The sequence below is a fragment of the Aphis gossypii genome, chromosome 3, assembly GCF_020184175.1.
Source record: "Aphis gossypii isolate Hap1 chromosome 3, ASM2018417v2, whole genome shotgun sequence".
NCBI lineage: Eukaryota > Metazoa > Arthropoda > Insecta > Hemiptera > Aphididae > Aphis > Aphis gossypii.
Genome location: NC_065532.1, coordinates 13,897,051 through 13,923,101, shown reverse-complemented (window position 1 = coordinate 13,923,101; position 26,051 = coordinate 13,897,051). Strand labels below are relative to the sequence as shown.

General features: G+C 27.2%; 2 protein-coding genes across 2 annotated transcripts in view; one reads left to right on the top strand and one right to left on the bottom strand.

Annotated features, from left to right (window-relative positions):
- The window catches only part of LOC114130276 (B-cell receptor CD22-like), a 332,047-nt gene extending 314,760 nt beyond the window's left edge, over window positions 1-17,287 (bottom strand). The window contains exon 1 of the mRNA XM_050204078.1: window positions 16,720-17,287. Coding sequence (XP_050060035.1) covers window positions 16,720-16,798 — 79 coding nt within the window. The 5' untranslated portion in view covers window positions 16,799-17,287. The remainder of the gene's footprint in view (window positions 1-16,719) is intronic.
- Window positions 17,288-23,686: 6,399 nt separating this feature from the next.
- On the top strand, window positions 23,687-25,805 carry LOC114130283 (uncharacterized). Its single transcript, XM_027995224.2, has 2 exons — window positions 23,687-24,310; window positions 24,381-25,805. The coding sequence occupies exons 1-2, from the start codon at window positions 23,963-23,965 to the stop codon at window positions 24,660-24,662; spliced, it is 630 nt and encodes a 209-aa protein (XP_027851025.2). The 5' UTR covers window positions 23,687-23,962; the 3' UTR covers window positions 24,663-25,805.
- Window positions 25,806-26,051: the final 246 nt, after the last annotated feature.

The window sequence follows — 26,051 nt, the reverse complement described above, 5'->3', positions numbered from 1 at the left end:
GAAACAAAAACATCGACTAAAATGTCGACCATTGTCCCCTAAACTATCAATTTTTATTTTTTACGAGTTTTTTTAAGCTAAATTATTAACTGTTTATTTAAAAAAAAACCACACTTATGAGTAACGATGTAATAATTAACCACTAAACTTAATACGTACGAAGTAGATAATAAAGATAAAATATGTTTAATCTGTAAATAACTTCTTAATTAATTTTAAAATATCATATAAATTATGCCATTGAGTTGTATTAATTTGTAAAAAAAATAAAATGTGATACGTAACAAAAAATTTGAAACTTTTAAAAAATACAGACAAACTTCACGTGGAAACTCGTTTTCTAAATGAGCGGAAATGTTTTGAATATTCCAATAATAAATAAATAATAATATATTACTTCCAATTTTATGATTATCTTCATGTGTATTGTGTACTAACAAAAATCAATTATATTTCTTAAAAGAACATAATAGATACAAATTAATAATAGCAATATTTTATCTCTTGTATAGCCGTAAAGGGTATAGATGATATACTCTATTGTAGATAAAATTACTTCTTCTATACCTACTTAATTAGTACTCAAAAAAAAACATAGCTCATCATACTTAACCTTATGTCTAAAGATCTATGGTTTCATATCTATACACTTTACTCAACTATAACAAAATAAATTCTTATCATAAACACATTAACCATAGTCGGAAAGAGTAGTAGATAACGAATGTACACATTTTTTTTCAATTTTAACATAGTCGAGTCAAGTGATGATAAACTGTAAATCATGACGTGATTCTTTGCCACATCAGCTTCTACTCGAGATCTTATGACAACATTTGTGTAAGAGGACAATGGTCTCTAGGGGAACCCAACGTTCCACACGCAGATGCATATCAAAAAGTATGCTCTTGAGAAGGTCGTTCAGACTATTCTCAAAGGCCGAACAAGGGGTTGAAAATTAATTTCTCGTTTACAAAATAGTCGTTTCAGAAAACATGTTGACGAAGCTATGTAGGTATAGATGTCAACGAACGATTGAGCACGAAATCGCACGAGACATGGCTGAGAACAACAAGCGTTTTCTATTCCTCACTCACTTACATTGCCTTAACATTCCAAACATTGCCGAGTCATTGACAAATGAAAGTTCAAATAATATATTATATAATATACTGACTGAGTATTATCAAATCTCAATAAAATAAAATTTACGAAATCGCGTTTTCTGAAATACCGCCAAACCTCACTACACATTAACCAATAAAAAAAAATTATATTTAAACAGCTAAAACAATTTATTTTATACAGAAATTACGTTATTACAGCAACCATTCAATGAGTCAGAAAATTAATATAATATTTTTTATAAAAATAAAGACTCCACAGTAAATTAATTTATGAAATAACCTAATTTTCTTAGACTCATTTTACCACCGTATCTTGACCGTTTTTGCTATAATTATTTTTATTTTCTATTATTCTTTTTTTACAAATATTTTTGACGATTTAATTAAAATATTTTTAATCAATTTTGAATATATATTATAGGTAAACTAAATATATAAAAAAAATAACGCATTTACACAATTTATAAATCGCTTTAAAAGTAATACATGTTGTTTTAAAGGTAAAACAAGTAAATGATTTGAGATTCCACTTTATTGGGATTTATATTTGAGTTTTTTTAATTTTTTATTTTTTTTTTTATTTTTTTAGTAGACATTTTTCGAATAGTGAAAATGGTTCAAAATTTCAAGTAAACATTTTCATCCACTAGAAATGTTAATCTAGTTACTAAAAATAAAGACGATTGTTTATTGGTATAATCACTTTAACAGTAAACTATTCGATGAAACGTACCTACACATTCACTGTTCTAATGAAATTGTTATTAAACTAAAATATAATATACTAATGGTTATATTATTACTATTTGTGTGGTAATATTGAGGAGCATTCAGTCGAAAACAATAGCGAAGCGAACATTTTTTTTAGACAAATTTTAAAAGTGGCGATAGATGATGCACAATCATTCTACTCTACGCAGACTATCTATTTTGTTCGGTGTGGTAGCAGGACGCAAGTAGAAAATATATTTCACATATATGCTTAGGTACCTGTAGTGTGACTAATTATCAAAATAATTATTATTAAGCTTAATAATTGGGTGATATATCATTTATGATTTATCTTTTACAATTTAGCGTGATTTGGGCTTATATTTGAGCCAAAGAAATAATTTATTAGGAAAGTTCCCACAAAATATAATATAAAAATCATCTTTGTTATTAATAAACATCTTAAAGTTTCAGTGCAATTTTATTATAATATGATCAATGGCGCACTCAATGGGGGAGGGCTTTGAGGCTAAACATATTTATTTTTTATATTACTTTATGCATTATTATAAAGTATTGATTTATCAAAAATATATTACATAGATTTTATTCCAGTTTATTATTATGATTTATATTATATACATATTAATATTTAGTGATTTGTAAATGGTATTTGACAGTCGATTTGTTCTTTAAAAATTATTTTGAGATTTATATAGGTACTATAGCGATTAGGTCAATTGATTATCGGTTATCACCTTTGATCGATAAAAACAATGATAATAATAATTACTAGGTACTAGTTTTAAAAATCTTTTCAAATTTTATCGAAAAATACAAAAACAGTTCTTATAAAGATCATTAACCACACTGTGGCGAAACAAAACTTTCCTTAGAAACACAAAGAGACAATCACGTTTAAATAAAAAATATATTTAAGTGTTTTTATTTTTAGTGTAAGGTAAATAAAAAAATGTATAATGAACCCTTCCACCAAAAAAAAAAAATTCTGGGTGCACGTGTAAATATTATACCAACCAACCATATAATTATATAAATAAAAAAATAGGCTACCAAAACACCTTCAAATTACGCCCCTGAATATCCACCTCAATTCTCAAAGGTGAGGCAGTAAACCGATACGAGTAACTAAACACACAGTACCTATCGCTGTTCCGTATGTTCGACTCTTCAACTGCAATCCACACAAAATAAATATTTTTATGATTTAATACTGGCTCAATAGATAAAATTTAATTTATGAATACGAGATGTTACGTGGTCGTATGTTTATCTCTAGTATAGTGTATCAGTGACAGATTAATACCAACCGGGGAGGATTTTGACGTTAATGATATTATAGGAGACGCTTAGTTATACCAATTACAATTTAACAGTATTGAAATTAAATATTCATACTATATTTTACTTTACAGATTACAGATGACCTGGTAACAATACACGGAGAAAACAGTGAACCAATACTACTTAAAATTGCGTTTATGTAGCAAGCCAAATTATTATTATTGTAAATTTAATATAATATATCTATACGAGTAATGAAAAGATGTATATGATTGAGTTCAGAAAGTTTTAAAATTAGATATATAGGTATGATAATTTTTCGGTGTTAACATTTATTAATTTTTTTAAACACCATTTTTTTTAACTGGATGTTTACATTCATTGTATATTTTATACGTTTGTGCATTAATACATTCGGATAATACCGTACAATATTATACTTCTCATACTTAAAGCATAAATTATACATATTATTATATTAATTGTGTGTGTCTTTTATGGATTGTGTATGTCATGGATTGTATAAAATTAGTAAACATTGAAAATTGGATAGATGCATTCGGGGTTGACGTTTTTTCTCGAAATAGTGCCATTTAATATTTACATTTGTATTACACATTCCACGCATTTATATGTTGATACGTTTGACTAAAAGCTTAAAATAATATAACTGAAATTTAAGTATAAACTATACCTATATATATATTATAAATATCAAATAAGTACTTAGTGTTAATAATATAAGTAATTTTAGTAGTTTTGATCCAATCAATCTACTTGGAGTTTTCTTTATTATTTTTAACTTTTTTATACAATTAGTTTCAACAATTAGGATAAAGTTTTCTTTATCCTCATTATTTTGCACTAATTCATCAGGTAACTTCTATAATGAGATCAGAGATTTATGTGACGGTCTGAGATTTTTTTTTTAAATCATGAATGGAACACCAGTTGGTTTCAAGATTATGAGAATCAGCTATAAGTGGAAGAGAGTATTGCAACAGGTCATTGATAAAGTAAAATATAATTTTATAGTATATTATATTTTATTTCAATATACGTTAAATTGTATTCAGTATAATATCATCGATTTCAAAATCCTCTAATATTCCCCAGTTTGGTATTAATCTGTCAGTGATGTACCAGAGATAGACAATATTTTATACTTAGATACTATCACGTAAAAACTAAAATTTTACTTCTCTAATGTTTACATTTTTTAATCGTACAGGTATTTATATCGAGTAATATACAACTTTTTCAATAATAATTAGCATCAATACGAAAACAAATTATCTAACATGTTTAACTAATTTGATCAAGCTTTAATGTTTCTTATGAGCAAACAACTTTATTTATACATATATTTTTAATTTAAAAATATTTTATAACTTTTAAATTAAAATTCATAACGTTCATATTTATACGAATCAAATAAATACAATTTTTCAACGAACTAAATAACTATTTAATTTTAATCATTCATAATTTTTGAGCAATCAACTTTTCAAACTATTATTATATTATGTATAAGTTAATTTACGGGACACTTAAAAGCACTTTTATTGCAAAGAATTTAATTTCGTATTTAATTTAGTAAACTGTTGAAACAGTTTATGTTGTGAAATCGAAGTCAACAATTTGTCATGATTCAAGATTCATGTCCTTGCATTCTCTAGAGGTACAACAACTTCATTAGCGCTTAAAATATATCACTTGGCTATGTTAGGCACGTCATGAATCTATTCACAGCAAACCGACGGGTTAGAACGGTAATAATAATTGTAGTATCTTGTAAGCGGTCGTCTAGCGAATGTACCTGGGCGATGTCCGTTTGATTAATAACGTAGAGTCCAACGATTTGTATATATGAAGCTGCCAGGGCCTGTCGGAGCATCGGTTTTGAACCAAATAAAGAGAGGCAGAAGGAAAGGCCACCAAAGCAATGGATGGATTCTCTTGCTCTCTCTCTCTCAATATATATATATATATATATACGAAGAACGATGGAACTAATTTGTTTGGCGAAGTGGTCTTGGGAATCCCCAAGCTGTGCGTCTGACAGTCGAAATAAACCTGAGCTTCCCCTTGCAACACCCTTACGTATAACTCCTCTTCTTCTCACCCACCAACCACACGAAACAGCTTACAGTATGTGCATATGTGTATATGTGCTACATTTCAATATCGCCGGTTTTAATGGGACCCTACTGGTTTGACGATAAGCTCATACACGACTGAATCTCACGGGCACAACTCTCGGCTCAAGAATATTTACATAAAATAACCTTGGATCCTAAGAATTTCAATCAGCGCATATCTATCTATCTATTTGTTCGTAAAATAATTTTAGTCATAGACAGATGATAGAAGAAAAAAGGATGCAAATAATTTATTTTATTTCTAAGTAATCAATAAAAAGGGCTAAACAATATTATATACCGATACTCTGAACGGTATAAACCCCATTTGATTTAAGAATGGGTTTTAACTATATATTACATAAAATTCATTTGTTTACGAAACATTTTAAATACATTTTATTAACATTTTTTTCAAAACAATACAGCTTCAAAAATCACATTCGATGAATAAAATGTATAATATATGTGTAAAAGATAACGTATACGACTCGTCATCCTATCGTTATTTTAAATGTTATGACGTTATAGCGTTTGAATTATCTTAAGATGTAACTTAACATTAGTATATATAAACTGTATAAACTCAGGTTAGTAACAGTTTTCTTTATATCGAACTTGTATTTAAGAAACTCAACTTATCTTAACCTTTTTTTGTTACTAACAAAAAATGTTAAAATATTACATTCAATATTATTTATTTTAAATCTAACCAATGCTTATACCACAACCAGCACAATTAATGCAGTAAAAAATTAATTACAACATTTTTCATAGTATTATAATGTACAATTATATATATTTTAAATTCGATCACATAGAATTCTAGATTTCGACAAATGCACCTTCTAAGAACTATTTTAAGCTTCTTATAATAACTAAAAAAATTTCATAACAAGAACTTAAGTGTTTAAACTTAAGCCAATTAAGCCAAACCAACCTAAAACGGATACATTTGAATTTTGAACAAGGGTTTATAAAGCTTAATGTTATTTTCAGCACCTTTTGTTATTTTTATTAAATCATAATTATTTTATACTTTTTATGTATAGTATAAATTATAACTACGTAATAATATTATTAATTAAAACAAAACATTTTTAAATTATTTCAAAATAAAATAAATAGATCTACTTTTTCTATTTATCAATCTCCCGATTTATTAGCTCCAATCCTCCTAAATATATTTACCCTGACATAATTAAAAACTCTTGGAATTTATTTTTCTTCTTACCTTTTAAGATGTGTAGTGTGTACTCCGTTTTACCTCTTTACCACCTTAAATAATGTTCATAAGCAGGTTATCGTGGTTTATCATTATACACCTTCTAGACTTAATTGTTCACCCTACCTTCCTTTTTCTCTTTTATTCTAGGTATATAAAACTTCTTCATTAGTAACTCTTTCAATCCAAAGGATTTCAAGCACTTTTAGCATCTGTGAATTTATATTTCAATAATTTTTTAATACAGGTATAACAAGTCACACTTCGCTATAATTTATGTGAATTAAAATATAAAAGGTATTTGAAAATTTTTATTTGAAATATTTATATTATCATATTATAGGTGATATAAACAAAATTAACACATATTCGTGTTTATATAATAAAAATATTATTTTAACAATAATAACCTCAGATTCAATTTTACTTCTTTAAAGATAAAAAATAATAGATGATAATTAATATGATCTCAAAAATATTTCAACGTTACCTACACTAATATTTTCAAATTATTAATAAAAGTTTTCAAAATAATAGTCATAAAGTCCATAAAAATAAAACGTGTACCTTCTATATTGGCATATAAGTATTTTGACATAATAAAAATATTAAGCGCAGGTTAGTATAAAACATATTGATTTCTACTATAGAGTGTCATGCAAAGCGAAGAGATTGATGACTAGGATCGATTGACGTTTGTCTTATTCTTAGTGTTTCCTTCCACAGTCGCTTATATTATATCAAATTCTCTTACGAGTAACTTTCATACGTTTTAAAATCAATTTCAATTTATGTTTATATGTCACGGCTAGATGCATAAAACGTATATTTTAGTTATTTATTATACAATAATTTAATCTAAAATGTCGAGAATTCAATCTACTCATCGCTCAGTATCTTTGACCTATTCCATCGTAATCATTCAGTACAGCTTTACGTCAAATACATATTGGTTTTTATTATTAAGTACCGTTACTCGTCCTTATAACTTATTGAAATGTTTAAACATTATGTAAATGCCATTTATTTAATCATATATTGCCTAAATAATTTAAAATGTATTCAACACTTCAACCAAAACCCATATTTATATCTTTATTAATAATAATAAATTTAATTATTTTTAACATCATAGACAAAAATATTATACAATAATATTGTTTAATATTAAGTGATAATTTACTAGGTGCTTTCAATATACTGCAAACTCTGTTCATACTATCAACAGAAAATTGTATTTTTATGCTTATTTTAATTATGCATGTCTATATAAAAAACATCAACAGTAGAATTAAAATTAAATATTCAAGAATCCTTAGATTAAAATTAACTAGAAGAATTGGAACCGATAAGATATGAGTAAAATGTATAATATTCATATGCTCAATAATTATTCCCAGTTTAATGATCTGTTATTTTGAATATGGTAGTATAGGATAAGAGAAAGAGACAAGGAATTCTAACTACTTATTCCTCACAGTCCTAGGTCATAACATTTATAGAATCATAAAAAATGGATTTCCCTTTGGCCAAATCCTCTTCTTCAGACTCTACCCGCTGTTTTTTCACTGTAAGCATTTTGAAATAAAAAAAAATCTCTCTGTGTGATATTTTCTGTATAATTTTTTTTTATCCAGTTCGTTTGAAATTGATAAATTCATGCCGATTCCAATATCAAATATACCACACAATAATAGTTTTTATGTACAAACAATTTTATTTATCATAAATCATAATAATAATTGCAGCCTATAAAATATAATTGTTTTATTTTTATTTTTATTTTAATAAAAATTGTCATATTATTTTTATGTAAAAATGAGTCATGTATACTTAAGTTTAGAAATATAAAAAAAACACTAAACAATATACGTAATTTTATATCATTTTTATTTATTTCCAATATCTAAATCAATATATTTTATCAAACTCGAAAAAATTTTAAAATATTTTATAAACACTAAACAGATATATTATTTTAAAATTAAAAATCAAAATTATCATGCTTAAATTCACGAGTATCTATTTACAATAAAAATATGACTTCTAATAAACACATATTATACTGATAACTGTTATAAAAATAACAATGTTTCATTGAACTTACGTAATTTAAATAATCATAATACATTTATAGGTTGTATAATATGTATGAATATTACAATACACCGACATTAATTATATAGTAAATAATATATACACATCTCGATAAAAAATAACAGTGCCAAAAAACAAATACTTAATAACTGTTCAAGTAAAAATGTATTCAATTTCATATCAAGCTTTACAAAAAAAATATAAATCCTTTTAAATACCGTAACATCTGCCGTTAATACTACAATTTGTATAACCCAACTAAGTCAGCATAGTGTTATAATTTTGAACTAATAATAATGAAAGTGTTTCTGTAGCGGTTTTATGGTCAAACAGATACATTATGGCGTATATAAAATTCCGCTAAAAGCTTTAGAGTACGATTTTTGCTGTTTTATAAGCCAATTCCAAACGAACCAGTGTTATTTTAAACGGTTATTGTGCCTCATAATGGTTTGTATAATACTGAAAACTAAATTACTACAATTTGTATCTCATCATCTAGTAGCCTTTATTGTAGCCAATTACAAAATTAAGTTTAGTATTTTTAGCATTATTGGGTCTACTTTAAAATTTAAAAAAAAAACTATCGTAAAAAAAACTATCTACTAGAGAACAAATTTCCAACAAAACAGTATATAGTGCTTAAAAATGTGTAAATATAGGTACTTTTTTTATTTTTTGATGTCAACTTTTGTAAAACTAAATTGAGTTATCGAGTTTCCGAAAAACACAGACAAAGTTATGGTCTTGTAGTTGTTTCCCACCAAAAATCTTTATCAAACTAACAATTCTCTTTTTGGCGCTGATACGCCGGACCGGTAGAGGTTTACTAGAGGCGATTGAAATTCTGTTCCACGCTAATATTTTCTAAAGTGAATGGCTGATGTTTATTTATTTTATTTTATTTTGAAAATTAATTCATAATAAAATTATACACATAGATCAATCCTAATTTATTTAAACCTAATTATGCTTTCAAAAATATGTATAACACATTTCCTTAGTACAAGGCATATTAAAGAACCAAACATCATTATAATACTATAGAGTTGGCGATTTTTTTTCAGTATACCCTAAACCACTTCAATGGTGTATACTGTATTGTATAATAACAACTATTAAAGTACTATAATATTTCATCGAATTAAACACATTTAAAAAAAAAACGATAATGAAAATAGAAAAGTATAATAGTACAACAGTTATAGGTATGCTTTTTGGTTTCATCTCAATTAAAAATGTTAAATACGTATAAACGTTTTAATAGAGCATTGGCACTTTTTAAAAGGTATAATTTAAATCATTTTTATTAAATTTTCACATCTCCTTATTATTTCATCATGATATCGTTAATTGATATCATCAATATCAGTATAACAATATGAACCTATTACGATACATTACAATATTGATATTATGGTATTTCATCACATACCATTCCGATTCTGATATCGCTATACCGGTATCAAATTTTAATACCATCAACCTTAGTGATAGGTACGGTGTATAAAAAATAATTTTTTTCTCAACCGATTTCCTTCGCCGTCACCTACAGGGTTCACCTTATGCGCGTCTCGCGGTATGAAGCCATAATTTAGATTACATTCTATTATACAAACTTTTCCCGGATTTGTTTAGCCCCAATGGCTTTTGGTGAAACTTTCTTCGGGTAATGTTTTTCTTTGAAACGAATATCCCTTAATATTTCATTCGCTATAGTGCTGTAGGTTAATAATTTTGCGAAACCAATACAAGTATTTCTTTCTATCAAAAGTTGTCCTCATAAGGTATTCGGAGTCCGTGTAAGGAAACTTTGCGAAGACGAAGGTAAACCGTCTAGAAAAAGAGGGGGTTTAATGTATACGCCGAATACTAACACCATATCGAATTCTGAACTAAAAACCGGACAAATGAACCCGAACTTATTAGCATCCAGATCCAGTGAAAAAGTTTTATGCTGCCAAGAAAAAAAAATGGCGTTTTATTTCGACAAAACTTGAGATATTTATGTATATAGGTAATATGTATATATATATATATGTTTTTTAACCAAAAGAAAGAATACAAAAACTTCAAATACAGGCAGCCAAAGGCAATACCAAACGTTTTAACTTTTAATTTTCGTAACGTAAACTAACTTTTTTAACGATTATTATTCATTTTTTTTTTTTTGTCACAAAATTCGCGTTAAATATATTTTAAATATTGTAATAAATTACAATAAATCATTCTTTTTTTAATCCTTTTTAACAAATTAATTAAAATATTTAGCATACCATTGTATTATATTATTGAAACTATATTTTAAATACATTTAACATTAATCGTATAAATGTAAACAATTAAATATGTTAAACGATTAAGTTTTACTATTGTAACAAAAGTCTCTAGAAATGTATCCAAATCTAATTAAAAAAAACTAAACTGCTTTCATAAATTGAAACTTATTTGAAACTAGATAACGCAATTTTACGCTAATGACATAATATTGCACAGGCCATGGCCAAAAACGTTCAGTAAGACGCGCGACAGCTGCACTGTCAACGCTGCTTTCTTCTTCTTCTTTACTATAACTCCGCATTTTAAACCTCCCCAAAGTTTTTTAAGTCGTTTGTATGTAACAAAAACATTGATATGAAAAGAGTAAAAAATGAAATAAAAATCGTGCATAGAACAATAATCTTCATGCATGGTATTTTTTAAACTAACACATAACTAGCGTTTACTCAGTCAAGTTAGTAAAAAAAAAACTAACAGAAAATAAAAAAAATAATAAAAACTTAATAATAATATAGATCTATTATTTTTTCGCTAAAAAATCTGCTTTTATAAAACAAAAGTCTTGCGTGATTAATGTATATAAAACAAGGTTCTACCGTACCTTTCATAATAGTATTGGTGTCAGCCTTAGCCCACCTGACGTAATTACACTTGAATTTCGAGGGAAAACACGTAAATCCCTTCGCAATAGTAAAGAAAAAAGCGCTCAACATAGTTTGGTGTATGTAGCACAAATATAAGGGGTCCTTTATATTTGGGCAACAAAATCTGGGATTATCGTTACTGACTAATTAAACGGAACAATAAATTAAATTATTATTATATTTTTACATTTAATTATCATGTAACAAACACTTTATTCTAAATGAATAGTACAAGTGTTTGATTATGCAATTTTCACGTCAGGAAACATTTTTGAATAATTAAATTGAATAAAAATATATAAATCGAATATAATAATATAGAAAAAAAATTTAAATATCCTTAACTTAATAAATATTTTATAAGAAGTTGATGTTAAATATTTTAATATACTTGCTGAACTAAAAATAAAAATTAAGAGAGGAATACATAATGCAGTAACCTATAAGGTGTTGATCATTAATTATATTAGTATTTGATAGTAATATACCTATTATTATTATTATTTTAAATTTCAAAGCAGTTAGAGGTGTTTGAATTACAATAAATTAACAAAACCGATTGAGTTAGAAAATTATGTTCCGTAAATTTCATGAACTATTTTATAGACGTAATATCACTAAATCCAAAAAATATTATGCATATACGCATTACACATAATAGCTACATACAAAAATAATCTTTCCAGAACAAATGTAGGTAGGAATTACTTGATTCACTCAGAATCTAAAATACAATAATTAAGTTTTATTATGATATAAACATAAAAGTTTTTTTTTTTTTTAATATAAAGGTAATATTTGGGGTAATAATAGTACAATACAAAGACAGTTTTATAAAGGCACAATTTGTTATCGTCCAACATTTTATGACTCGAAACACGGTATAGGGGTTCATTGTAATATGATGACCTTAAGTTGCAATGGATTTTGTTTTGTTTCGCAAATAATATCTAAAATTTAATTTGGTAACGAAATTAGCGAAGTTTTTATTTTTTAAACATTATTTCCACAAGAATGAATTTCAAAACAAAAAGACTAAAGGGTTAAATAAGCCTTATCTGTTCTTCGTTTGAACGTATATAGAGCCAACAATTTTGCTATGTATATACATATTCATTACCTCATGTTATCACTAACTACTATTTTCATTTTATATTGTATTTTTTTTTTTTAACTTGGAAAGAATAAAGTAGTAATTTAATTTTTATTTATTTTTATTATTAGTTTGTTGTATAAAGAAGCAAATAATTTATCATAGAGTCCCTGTAATTAATATTATTATTTAGATTTAAAAAGCTATTGATCCAAATTGATAAACTTTTCTTCTATAAAAAATAGGATTCTTTAAAATTTAATACGACTTGACTATAGGTATTGGAAATAGTAATCAAAGCTTAATAATTATAGATGATACAATTAAATATCTACCTAATTAAATGTTTAACATAAAAATATATGTATTTTTTTAATTACTGACAAATTAAAACAAGGCGCGAATTTTGAATTTTTAAGTGTAGTATATACAACTCAGCTTGAGAACCCCTGGTTTTTCAAGAAAAAAACCGTCCCTATCATATCTTTCAGTGGCCACTTTTCATTCTCTCGATTATAGTACTATAGAGTACCATTTAAAAAGGTACCAAAATATATCGAATTTATGATATTAATCTATGTTATAAATTTACCTAGCAACTATTACATTATTATCGCTACCAGTGGAAAAAAGCAGCCACAAACATTTTATTTGACTCACAAATATCTAAAGATTTAAATAGGGTTTTCTATCTAATAGGTTGTTTGTAGATAGTTTTATAGATGATCATATAATTATTTTAAATTTAAAAGCGAAAACTTTTTAACTTTTATAAATTATATAATCCTAGCAAACAAATCATTATTGGACGTGCCGATACTCGTATGTTCAATAGTCCACCCAGTGATAATGAAAATGAATTTGTGAAATTAAACGGCTAAATGTAATTCAATTACTTTTTTACGAACATAAGACTAGAAACTTTAGAATATTATCCCATACCTATATTTTAGTTAATTTTACCTAACGCATCAGTCTTAATCAACTAAGTACAATAAAAGCAATTAAACAACTATATTTTTCTCCAATGATTCAGTAACGTCTTTCTTTTGAAAATCTCAAAGTCAAGTACTCATATGACCTCGCGACGCCAAATAAAACTGATGCATATTATTTTCAAAAAATGAAAGAGTATAATCCTTAATATTCAACTACAAACAACAAACATCAAATAAAAATCTAAAATTCCTAATTTAGTAACTATACACTAACACCATGAAAAACAATTTCCCAATATAAGTAAATCCTAACAAAACAAAATAACAAAAGATCTATTCCAAAATCATCTCTCTCTCTACTCGTCTACCCTCTATACAATGTTATCTAAGACAGTTTTTTATTCTACCAATATACTCAAACTCTATCAGACTAATCTAAAAACCTCTTAAAACAAAAAACTGCATAAACATCGTTAAATTAAAAATGTGTGTATTATAACATAGACCTTAGATACCTTAGGACCTATACAATAAATATTCAATAATAAAAAAGATTTCAAAATTGATTTTATCACCTTCGAACACATATTAATAATCAAGATATTTTGACCATTCTTAATTTACTTAGATTATAACATCTCTAAAAATAAAACTTTTATGTACAATTACAAGAACTAAACCTGGTTTAAACCTGGTAAAATTTAAATGATCTGCATCTTATAAAATATAAACACAGAACTCTAAAATTATAATAAATCTGAAGCATAAAAGACAGTAAAACTGTAAAAAAACACCTTTATTCCGCCAAACAAATTGCCATAGAATGTGACAAAACTGACACATCATATAATATGTACTATCAAGTAATAAAAACAAAATATCTGGTAATACATTCAAAACCTTCGACACACAACTTATAATAGTTAATATATTCTTTTTCCTGCAGAAATCGAAATTGGACAAAATTAATTTAATGTAAGCTAGGGTTAATATAACCAATTTGTTAATTTATAATTATTATTATTATTATTATTGTATACCTATTTAATATAACCTAACTCGTATAGTTTTATTTTAAAAATATAAACAATTATCATCGACACTAAAATTGTATAAATATTATAAAAAATATAACAATTGCCAATGACCATGATCCCGAAAGTTATTCTAATAAAAAAAAAACAGAAATAAATAAAAAACTTATGTTTTTATACTTAAAACTATTAAGTCACAAGTTCTCAACATCCAAATATTTGTATTTTAACATAGCATAATTCTCTGTTTATAGTTGTTATACCTGCCACTAAACTTTAGTCTTCACTTATATCAAGGTATAACCATAATAAAGTTTCCATTTAACTTACTAACTTTTTTATTTTTTATGATTTAATTAATAAAAATATTGATAACATTAAAATTCTTAATTTAGGATATAGTATGCAACGTTATGAGTTGTATGAGTATAGACAATTGAGTATAATTATAGGAAGCAAATTAAATACAATTATAATATAGACAGCCTTAATTCTACTACGTCATTAAAATATGCAACATCGTCATCGTGTTATAGAAACAACACACCCTCTCAAGTCAGTAGTTACAACACAATAAACAACATAAACTAAACTTATTTTACACAAAAAGACAATAATTATATTTATTATTGTTTAATGTTTATATTATATTAAAGTATTTTTTCTTTAATTAAAAAGTTATTAAAATAAGTAACATATTTATATTGTATAAATAATATTACAATTAAAATATTTTTAGTTATAATCAACAATTACTAGTTATAGTGAATTTAAAACTTAGTTTTAATTTTTAATTAATCAGTAAAATATAAAGTTTATTTCACTCATCGATGTAAGGTGTTTATTATTGTGGTAAAATTACACAAATTTAAATAAATATATTATTGATTAACGTAAATAATACTCTAAAATACATATTAATATCTTTCAAAATATAGTTAGTTACTATATGATCATTACCTAAAAATCACGAATATAACAACAAAAAGTAATAGAACAAATTAAATAGCATTAAAGTAGATAGTGTTGTATTTTTATGAATTTAATAATTATTTATATATTACATACCAACACTATGATTTATACCATATGTCATGTTTATTAAATAAAAACTGTATTTCAAATTTTAAAATTGCTACAAAGAAATAGAAATATATAAGCAATCAAAAATTGTATATGCTTAGCGAATTTAGTACATGATTATTTTCAAACATAATTTATCATTCATTTTAAATGTAAAGACACCTGTCCCAGAAACGCACAAATCCTTCACTTTTTGTGCTTAAAGTTATTAGCCAGTTTTGAAACAAATTATTTTAATATAATATTTGTAAAAACATCTCCAAGTTTCATTAAACATAAATATATAAACAAGTGTCACAATATTTTTAACGTAAACGATTTGAATTAAATCTATAGCTTATAGGTATATAGTTTATGATAAAAAAATGTTGTACTCGCATATTTAACATACTAAAATACAAAATTCAATACTCAAATTTAATTTTAAAACTATAGTAATTTAAATTTTTAAAAGCATTAAATTAGTTTTGAGTTTAAGACAATATTTTAAACTATTATTTTGGACCATAATAATATAGGATAGTTTAAATGTATATCTGAAAAACAATTTAAATATAACAGGTACTTGAGTACTTGACACTAACGATGGAATGAAAAAAATATTTGTCTAACCGATAATGAGATGTAAGTTGTTATCGTCCACCGTTGTGAAAACTACATTTGGAGTGAAAGTGAAAATCCATTTATTGTTTTATCAATTTTCGATATAAATACAATTGAATATTTTAAATCATTTCAATTTTTTTTTTAAACCTTGAATATTTTTTAAAATATCCAGTAACATAATAAATATTGTCGTTAGGAGGTACATACGTTCGAAACTCGAAAGTTTCGTGGGGCCATTATTATAATTTTATTGTACGCGCGTAAAACTTTTTATTCGTTTATTTTTTATAGACATTTTACTGCGTTTTTCGCATGCTCTAACTCTTGGTTTTTCCGAGACCACCCAGTGAAGGTTTTATTCGCTGCTGCAACGCAACAGCAATCAACGTATATATATTAGTAACCGTGAACTCTCTCACGATGATTTCCACATACCTTCAGACGCCAGTTCGGGTGACGCTCCCATGGTGGACAGTATCCAAACGACCAGGAGAACCCGGAGGTCCGCCTCCATGACGTCGAGGGCGACGGGCTGCGATCGTTACACTCGCGGGGCGCGAAAAACCACTAAAACCGACTAACCCGTACAGGATACAAGAGAAATGAGCTAGACCGCAGTAAAGACGCCAAGGAATATATATTATTGCGAATTTCAGTTTTCAAAATCAGTTTCACGGCGCACGGCGCGGAAATGGCGCGAAACGGTAGAGGAGGAGACTGCGACCATCGCACTAATATTTAATAATAATTATTATTATAAAATATATACATTATAATATTGTCATCATTCCGGCGGCAACGGCGATGACGGCGACGGCCGCGACGGCGACCGGTTGGACGTGAGTGGACGACACATGATCTCGCGGATAGAAAAACGGCGGCGCGGCGGCGGTGGCGGCGGCGGCGACGACGACGACGACGACGACGGTGAACGATACGATACGGCCGTGTGGCGGCAACGGACCCGACGGGATGGGTGTTTGGCGGCAGACTGCGGTCGTGTGCGAGCGTGAGCGACGCGTTTGTCGTCGGCCGACGTGTGCCGGACGCGCGCGCCACCCGAAGGGTTGGGGTGGTTCCCCTCCGCACCAAACCGCGGCAGAGGTGACGGCGGGTGGCGGCGGTGGCGTTATTCTTCGGCGGATTTCATACGCGCAGCGCCGCCAAACGATTTGACGCCCACACTACGCGCAATTATTGTTATAATATTATTATGGGCACCTACCTAGTATATTATAATACGATATTATTACAAAGTGCAGCGCCGATCACGAGCGAAGGGATCATTATACTATTGTCATATTATGTCATAGTGTATACTATATCAATTTATAAAAAAAAAATAAAAAGCTCAAAAAGATTGGACTTTTGAGTTGCTCGTCCCGCCGCACCTGCTTTTTAAGGGCGGTTTGATGTATAGGCAGTTTAAAGAGTTTCTCTACAAATTACTTGGCGGAACTGTATACACAGTAAAAAGAGCCAGAGGACTTGGATTGTGTATTGTGATTTTTATTTTTTACAATATATTATAAATAGTACGATTCGATTTACGATTTAAAAAAAATAATATTGAAGACTTAAAGACATTGTAATAACGCAATTTTAAACAATATAATAACTCGTTTCTTACTATCGTGTACTCGCTATACTTAGAATTTAGATACTAATACAATGCTGGTAAAATAAATAGCATGGTCAAAGTCCTCCTCTTTTCATAGTAAAAATTTGGATAAAATATTATAGCTCCAGTGGTTCATCTACAAGCGAAACCATGTTTAACAATTATTTGACAAATAATGAACGGAAAAATAAATAAAAGACGCAACCAACTAGAAAAATGTATTATTCTTATCTCTGTTGTCTTCGTCATCCCTAGCTTGTATATGGCGGCCACAAAAATCCCACAAAAATATTATTATATATATTGTGTGTTCACCAATTTAGGGAACACTGAATTTCTCGGCTGGATTTTTTTGAAATAAATCAATTTTTTTTTTTAAACTGGTGGTATATAAATAGACACTTTTCAATACATTTCAAATTTTTTTGAAATTTTGGTCTGCATATGCTCAATAAAAACCTTTTTTTAATAACAACACCTATTTTGAACACCATATTCGGATAGGTCTAAAAAAATAAAAAATACGTACAAATATTCAAAAATTAACCAATAAGAATTAATTATAAGTGATTTTATACATTTTTAAAAATACCTAATACAAAAAATGTATTATTTATTAAAATTGACATGGCTCTTATTCAATCAATTTTGAATTTAGAACCATAGTTGAAGCATCAAAATTATTTTTAAAAAATAGACCTATCCGAATAAGGTGTTCAAAATAGGTGTTGCTATTCAAAAAAAAAGTTTTTACTACGCATACGGAGACCAAATTTTCGAAAAAAAATTGAAGCGTATCGATAAATATGTATTTATACACTACAAATTTGTAAAAAAAAATCCAGCCGAAAAATTCAGTGTTCCCTAAATTGGTGAACACACTGTATATATTATATATTTTAATAAAATTTAATTATTTATTATATTTTTTATATTTATATCTATGTAAAAAACGAAAATCAGAGAAAACTATAAAGATTTTATCTTTGTAAAAAAAACATAGGTATTCGCATCTATATAGATATGGTACTACACACAATGCATCATGTACTGTTAAGCATATTGCATAATAATAGTAGATATCTAAAAAATAATAATTAATAAAGTGTTATCACTATGATTAGTATGATTATGTAGAGTAAAGCCATCTACAAAATAATAATATAATGAAAAATAAAAGGAGAGAAAGTCGTCATATAATAATATGTAACATCGCAAATTTGCGTTCAGCATTTTTCGTTTAGCTAGGTTAATATTGTAATATTAAAATTAATTGACTAGATCAATAATTATTCTCAACCGGTGTACCACGGGACCACGGCACATTATTATTTCATAAATTGGTCTTAGATGTGCCATGTATACAAAATTATTATAAATTAATGTAAATCATTCGAGAATTCCTATACATATTAAAATGTGTAGGGTGCTCTGGGAGATCCAGTTTTCCGGTTTATAAAATACCCGAGAACAAAAACCAGTTAAGAATTACTGGACTAGATGATGGATGTAAAAAAATAGGAAATAGGTAAGTTCATTTAAAATTAATCAGAGGTAGAGTTGATGCTACTAGAATACTTGAACTACTTACTATCCGAGTTCCTACCGATCCCATGTTACAATACAATGTATAACCACTCTCAAAGTTGAAGATCGAAGAATTTTTCTACCACTTATATACATACACACATTGAAAATCAATACATCCGCTCAGAATTCAAAATGGCTGTAATAATAATACTATAATATATGTGATTTATAAAATTACATTAAAATATCCATTTTTTTGATTTTTTAGTAATAATCAATGGTAATTTAACTATTTATTTTTATTTCATTTCATTTCATTTACATATATGAGTACATGGCTCTACTGAGAGGACTCGTGTGAGGGCCAAGAGTTCTAAATCAAATTATCTAAAAATAATATTTCATTTGATAAATATAGGTACACAATATAAACTACAGTTACCTATCATATATATTATATATATAACCTAAATAATATCTATCGATAAAGCTTTAAAATAATATATATTTAAAAATTAATTCTTGATTTTAATATACAAAATAAATATCAAAAATTTAAAATCTAAAATTGATTACAATATAATTAGTAGAAATAACATTATAAATTCATCAAGAGATTCCAAAAGTCACTACATAATGTTTTTTTTAATAAATTAATTGGAAGGTTTATTATATAAATTAGTTTGATTTTGACATGTTTCTTCAAATGTCAAATATATAATATATATATAAAAAATGTAACATTATCGAAAGCACCACTCCAATCTATTATACCATAGAAAATTATTAATTCTACCAACACTAAATAAACTTAACACAGTTTAGATAATTCTAGAACTTTGTGTTTAGATTTCTTAATATATACGTCTATACGAGTACAACATTTTTCTAAGATTTTTTATTAATAAATCGATTTGATTCTTTCAACTCATAGTTCTACTAATTTCAACACCTAATTACTTATAATTATATTCTATATAATACAGATAATTATTATTCTATTATTTTCTATTCTTATTGATTCACAACAGCAGATATATTTTTATTGTGTGTACCAATAGTGTTCATTGTAAATTTTTGAGATATGAACTCATGATTTTAATGATGACAATAGATATTTATATTATTATGAATGATTATTTTTATAGATGTATAATAAAAAAATGTAGTAAAATACATTTACTGTGTTTATGATAACTCTTACAATACACGAAGATCCTGTAAAATATTTGGGGGGGCTTAAATACTTGATAACAAACAGATCCATGAAAGCCTTGCCCCTACATCACCATCAATCTTACTACCTTTACTATATTTTACTTTTTTATAAAACTTTTTGTTATGTTAACGAAACTAAACCAGCTAAACAGAATAAACAAAATATTTTACAGAACTAGCACATTTTACTTTTTAAACTACCGAATATCTTAAATCATAGTAATTATTGTATTATTATTATAATTCGTATTAATAACAAATTGTAATTTTGAATCATGCGCATTACGTATACTAGGACTTCAAAAGTTTTTAAGCGAACCACGTTAAAGCCTACATCGCAGTACCTACATGTGTTGTACTTATTATACAGCATATCAGAGCACGAAACAGTTTAATTAGAATTTTTCCCTATTAAGATTTCAGAATCGAATTCAAAATCTAAAACCTAGTTTAGTTCAAAATTTGAATTAACCATTTAATAAAATTCTATAAAATCCAAAAATAATATTCTTAAAATTCACCTCATAATTCAATATCCATAATATAAATGTCATAAATAATAATTTGAGCAATTATTTTTTACAAACATTTAATGTATATTATATTTTCAATGCTTCAATGACATTAGAGATTTATTGACGTGTTAAAATGTTAAGTTTCTAAACCATTATTTAGTAGTTATATTAAATAATTAAAATAAATTTAATGATTTGACAAATTTACCATTTTAGTTCAATTTTAACAGTTGAGCTTTAAATTATTTAGAGCAACATCTCTCAACAAAAAATAAAAATAATAACTTAATTTATTATAGTTTTTCTCAAATTTTTGAAAAACTATTAAGAATTTCGAAAAATTACCCTTTTAAAGTATAATTATTCTGTGGTTCAGTTCAATGTAAAAACTAAATTAGGTATCTACTAATAATTTGGTTTGACTGTTTGAGATAATCGCGTTTTAAAAAATAATATTATACTATTATTATACGGCGAGTAATCGGCATAAAAACAAATACGTATAATCCCGCACATATTTTACCTAATATTTTTTGAATTTTATAAAACAACAATGTTTAGAACTTATTGTCAATCATAGGTACATAACTATTACCGACATGATGTTATCCATAATATAGTCCCCACATAGGCCCGAATCCAAAAGAACATATAATTATTCAGATAGTTGTATAATGTGTTATACCTAGTATTCTAGTTAATAGTTATATATATTTTAATACTCACCAACAAAGATTTAGATGACTGGACGTCTGGACGCAAAGGCATATAAACAACAATTCACTTTCACTAAAAAATTTTAACTTAAAAATTAAAAGCACAGTTTAAGATAATATACATTAATCCGTACCTAAAAACATTGATCATGGAATAATAATTAATTCTATAAACAATTATTTTAATAAAGCACAGTAGGTATGCCCATTGACCAGGTAACTAGTAAGCGAGTGAAATCACAGAATAAATGGTTTTTATTCATTTTCATTGCGCCAACGCTATCTAGATGTTAGAATTGTTAGATTCGTATAAATATTATGGGTTCTCTTCGCATTTCTTAGTTAGCAGAATATTGTAAATTCTCTTTTCTCTTAAGTATGTAAACACATAAAACAAGAGATAGTATAGTTTATTATTATTCGTTCTAAACTACGATTAAATAGTTAAATATTTATTTACCTAATATTTTAATATTTTTTTTATTAGTAAATATTTTATAGTTCGTCGTTCTAACTTTAAAACACTAAAACAGTACAACACAACACTCACAGCAATTGTGTTTGATTACATAAAACTTCACGAATAAAATTTGCATAGGCCCAGTGGTGTCACGAAAATGTTTTTTACAAGGGCAAACATTGAGGTAAAAAACCCTACCGATATACCTATATATTAAATATTAAATAAATACTTAATAATATTTATACATTACAATGCTAGTTAAATACAAAAATATTGTTACGGTCTAACAAAATTACCCACCCATCTAAAATTGTTTAAGGCAATTATCCCAAAAAATAAGCTCGTGACGCCAATGCATAGACCAATAGATATACTTTTTAATAGGTATAGGCCGAAGGCGGATATATATATATGTCTATCCACCTAATGTATGCCATAATAATCGTTCTTATAATTCGAATATTGATAAACTGAGTTGTTTTTAGTTTTAATTTTAGCTTTACCTTCTGAAATATTCTGAAAGGTGCGAAATATTTATCTTATCTTTATTTGAAGTACATAGTAAATTTAATTAAATGATATTAATATTTTAGTCACACCTTAGATGTGATATTTGGATAAAAAAATGTAATACTAGCTTAATAATAATAAAAAATAAGGTAACTGTAGAAAATTTTCAAGAAATGTTAAGGATAGAATGTAAAATAAATAATAGGTGACAAAATAAACTATTGTCAAACGCAATTCCGACATTATATGAAAGTGATTTGTTGTTTAACTGTTAAAGCCAATCATTCCTGCTTTTCCCGGTAAGTATAATGATTGAAATAATTAGGTAATTTAATTACGTAGGTATTGTTATAGCTTCCTTAGTTCTTCTACTCAATTAGTACTCATTAATTAATAATTCAACACAATTATTATTCTTTGAATTTTTTTTTTTATTTGAGATTATTTCTGTTCGAACTCTGAATTTCGGTTACCAACTATTATTTCTTATCACGGATCCGAACTGTGCCCATACGGTAATATCGTAGCATGGGTTTTTTATGTTGTCTATTTTAACTATTATTAATGATTTATTAGTTATTTATTAATTACCCAATGTCACAATTTATTGTTACAAAAATATTTCTTATAGTGAAAATGTAAAATGTAATATTATATTCATTGTTTTAATGTGCATACCCGGACGTGTTAAGTCTATAGGTAAACTCTACAATAATTATTAGACATATGCACGCCTGTCATCCAAACTTCTTACATCATTGCGCTATGTTAGTGTTGTTACGGGCAACCCCGATACGTTAGGTTAGGCGTCACGCCGTTCGTAAATTCATAATGCCGGATTGCCGTGTTAAGTGTTATCTATTTATATAGGCTCTCTAGTGTTATTCTGTTGTACACAGTTCCTAATCCTCTCTATTATAGTAGTATTAAGTCTATGCCTTAGGTTCTAGGACAGTACCGAAATTTTTAACTATCGTATATCGCCATATTGGTTAGAGAGAGCCTAATAAGCTTATAGTTAATTATCTAGATTCTTTAAGTTAGTTATTGGCGCTTGGTATAAGATTTCTGTTCGACTTCTAGTCTTATTAACACATTTTTTGTAATGGAACGCTTTAGTGAGAATAAAAATCCTGTAGGAAAAGTAAATAAACGGTCGAAGAAAAACTGTGATGCATTTACTCAAACCGTGATTGACAATATACCCACTCAGTGCGTCATCCGGGACAATGTCAAGAAGAATCAAAATGACATAAAACATACCAAACTTGGCAACGACAGTGACAGCATTTCATCAACCTCAAACACGGATTGTAGTATCGCCGGTACTACAACTGTTCCTGAATGTGATGACATTACAAATAAGAAAGCATCGAAATTCATCAAGAAAGTATTAAACAATGAGCTCGACAATGAGATACCAAACAACGAACAATCGTCAGTAATTGCAATGGTAAGAATTTATTTTATAAAAAACATATTTTGGGAAAAAATAATTGATTTGTTGGTGTGTTTGCTTTTAGATACTATCCAGACGTTCGGCTAAACTTGCTGAACTTAATTTGGAAGATGAGGTCTTAATGAAAAGTGCAGAAATTCTTCACCATAAATATAATAAACAGATAAGTGATGTACAAACGTTTAAAAGTGTACAACGCTCCTGGAAAAGAAAATTCCGAAGGTTACATTTATATATTAATAGTATAAATAATCAACTAAATGCTCTGACTAGACTGCCTAATCCAGCTGTCAAACGTGTTAGAAATGTTGGGACACTTTGTAATCTAACTGAACCTTACGAATAACAACTCTGCTGTGTACCATTAGTTAATTACCCAATGAGGAAAGACACTGATTCTGCACATCTCCACTCAATACTTGTATGCTATGGCAAAATGATGTGTAGAACTGGTTTTTATCTGACTCCGACATATTCTCTTGTTAGAGTGAGTATATAGATCACTGGTACACCCAATAGCCAATAAACCATTGATACTTCTTGTATTATTAATTAATTTTTTTTAATTTGTGTTCTTTTTCTATAGAATAACAATATAATATCTAAAATATGTTGTAACTTAACTATTATTTATAAATATGGTTTAATGCTTAGTGTATTATGCAACAAGCTCTGATACTACACACTAAATATAATACAATATACATAAACTCCATACCATAACCAACAATAATCAAACATTAGGGGTAGCAACTATTATTATAATTGGGCTATTATAATAGATTATAATTTAAACCTAAAAATGAAGAGTAAGAACTAATCAAAAAGGTATCATCGCACGTACACTTTCTACCTGGTAGAATATTATAGATATATAGTTGACACACACTTATGACTCAACAGGAAATCATCTATATATGATTGACTTAAAGCGTGGGAAGGCGAAGGCCACACTTGTCAATGACCAGCAGGGATCTGCGGGTACCGCGGTTGTCCCTTTATGATATATAAGGGAGCCCTGAATAGGCATATTTTAGACGTGATCCACCAAAGTTAGAGCGAGCACCTTCACGTCACCCAGTTAAATAATTGTACTTTTTGGACTTAGAATATTTTTCATAGTTTAATTAATTTAATTAATTGAACAGAATATATTTCAATAAAAAACACTGAGAAATATTTCATCAGTCTTCATTTTTTTAAACTAATCTACCTGATACTACATCTTTACTATTGCTTGTACGTGGCACGCTACAAGTGTTTAAATTATAATAAAGTAATTATTTTTATGTAAAATTGTAAATACAAAGCCTTTAAAAAAAGAGGTCAGAATATAAAAACTGGATAGTAGATGCAAATAGTTAAAATTAGCTTTCATCCTAATACAGTAACTCTGATGATTGTTTTTATTCACTCTGAGTGATTGTGAAATGTTTATATTATATTTTATTATTGTGATGTTGGGAAATAAACTTATATTTTAAAAGTACCAAGTGTTCATTTATTTACTACTAACTTCTTAACCTAACCTTAGTATGTGGTGCTTTATTACTTTTGCATAACATTCAACATGATACTAAGTTATCACTGATTCTGAGTTATTGAGATTGTTAATTGTATTAAAACATAAATATATAATATATATTATGTATACAGCCATACAGGTTTTAAGCTTTATCAGATTTGACAAAATGTAAATCACTCAATTAAGTATTGGGGTCTATATAATTTTGAA

Bases quoted from the DNA above. Each gene is read 5' to 3' on its own strand.
- LOC114130283 (XM_027995224.2), top strand. From the start codon at position 23,963: ATGGAACGCTTTAGTGAGAATAAAAATCCTGTAGGAAAAGTAAATAAA. The intron at 24,311-24,380 runs GTAAGAATTTAT...GTTTGCTTTTAG, and splicing joins AATCGTCAGTAATTGCAATG to ATACTATCCAGACGTTCGGC.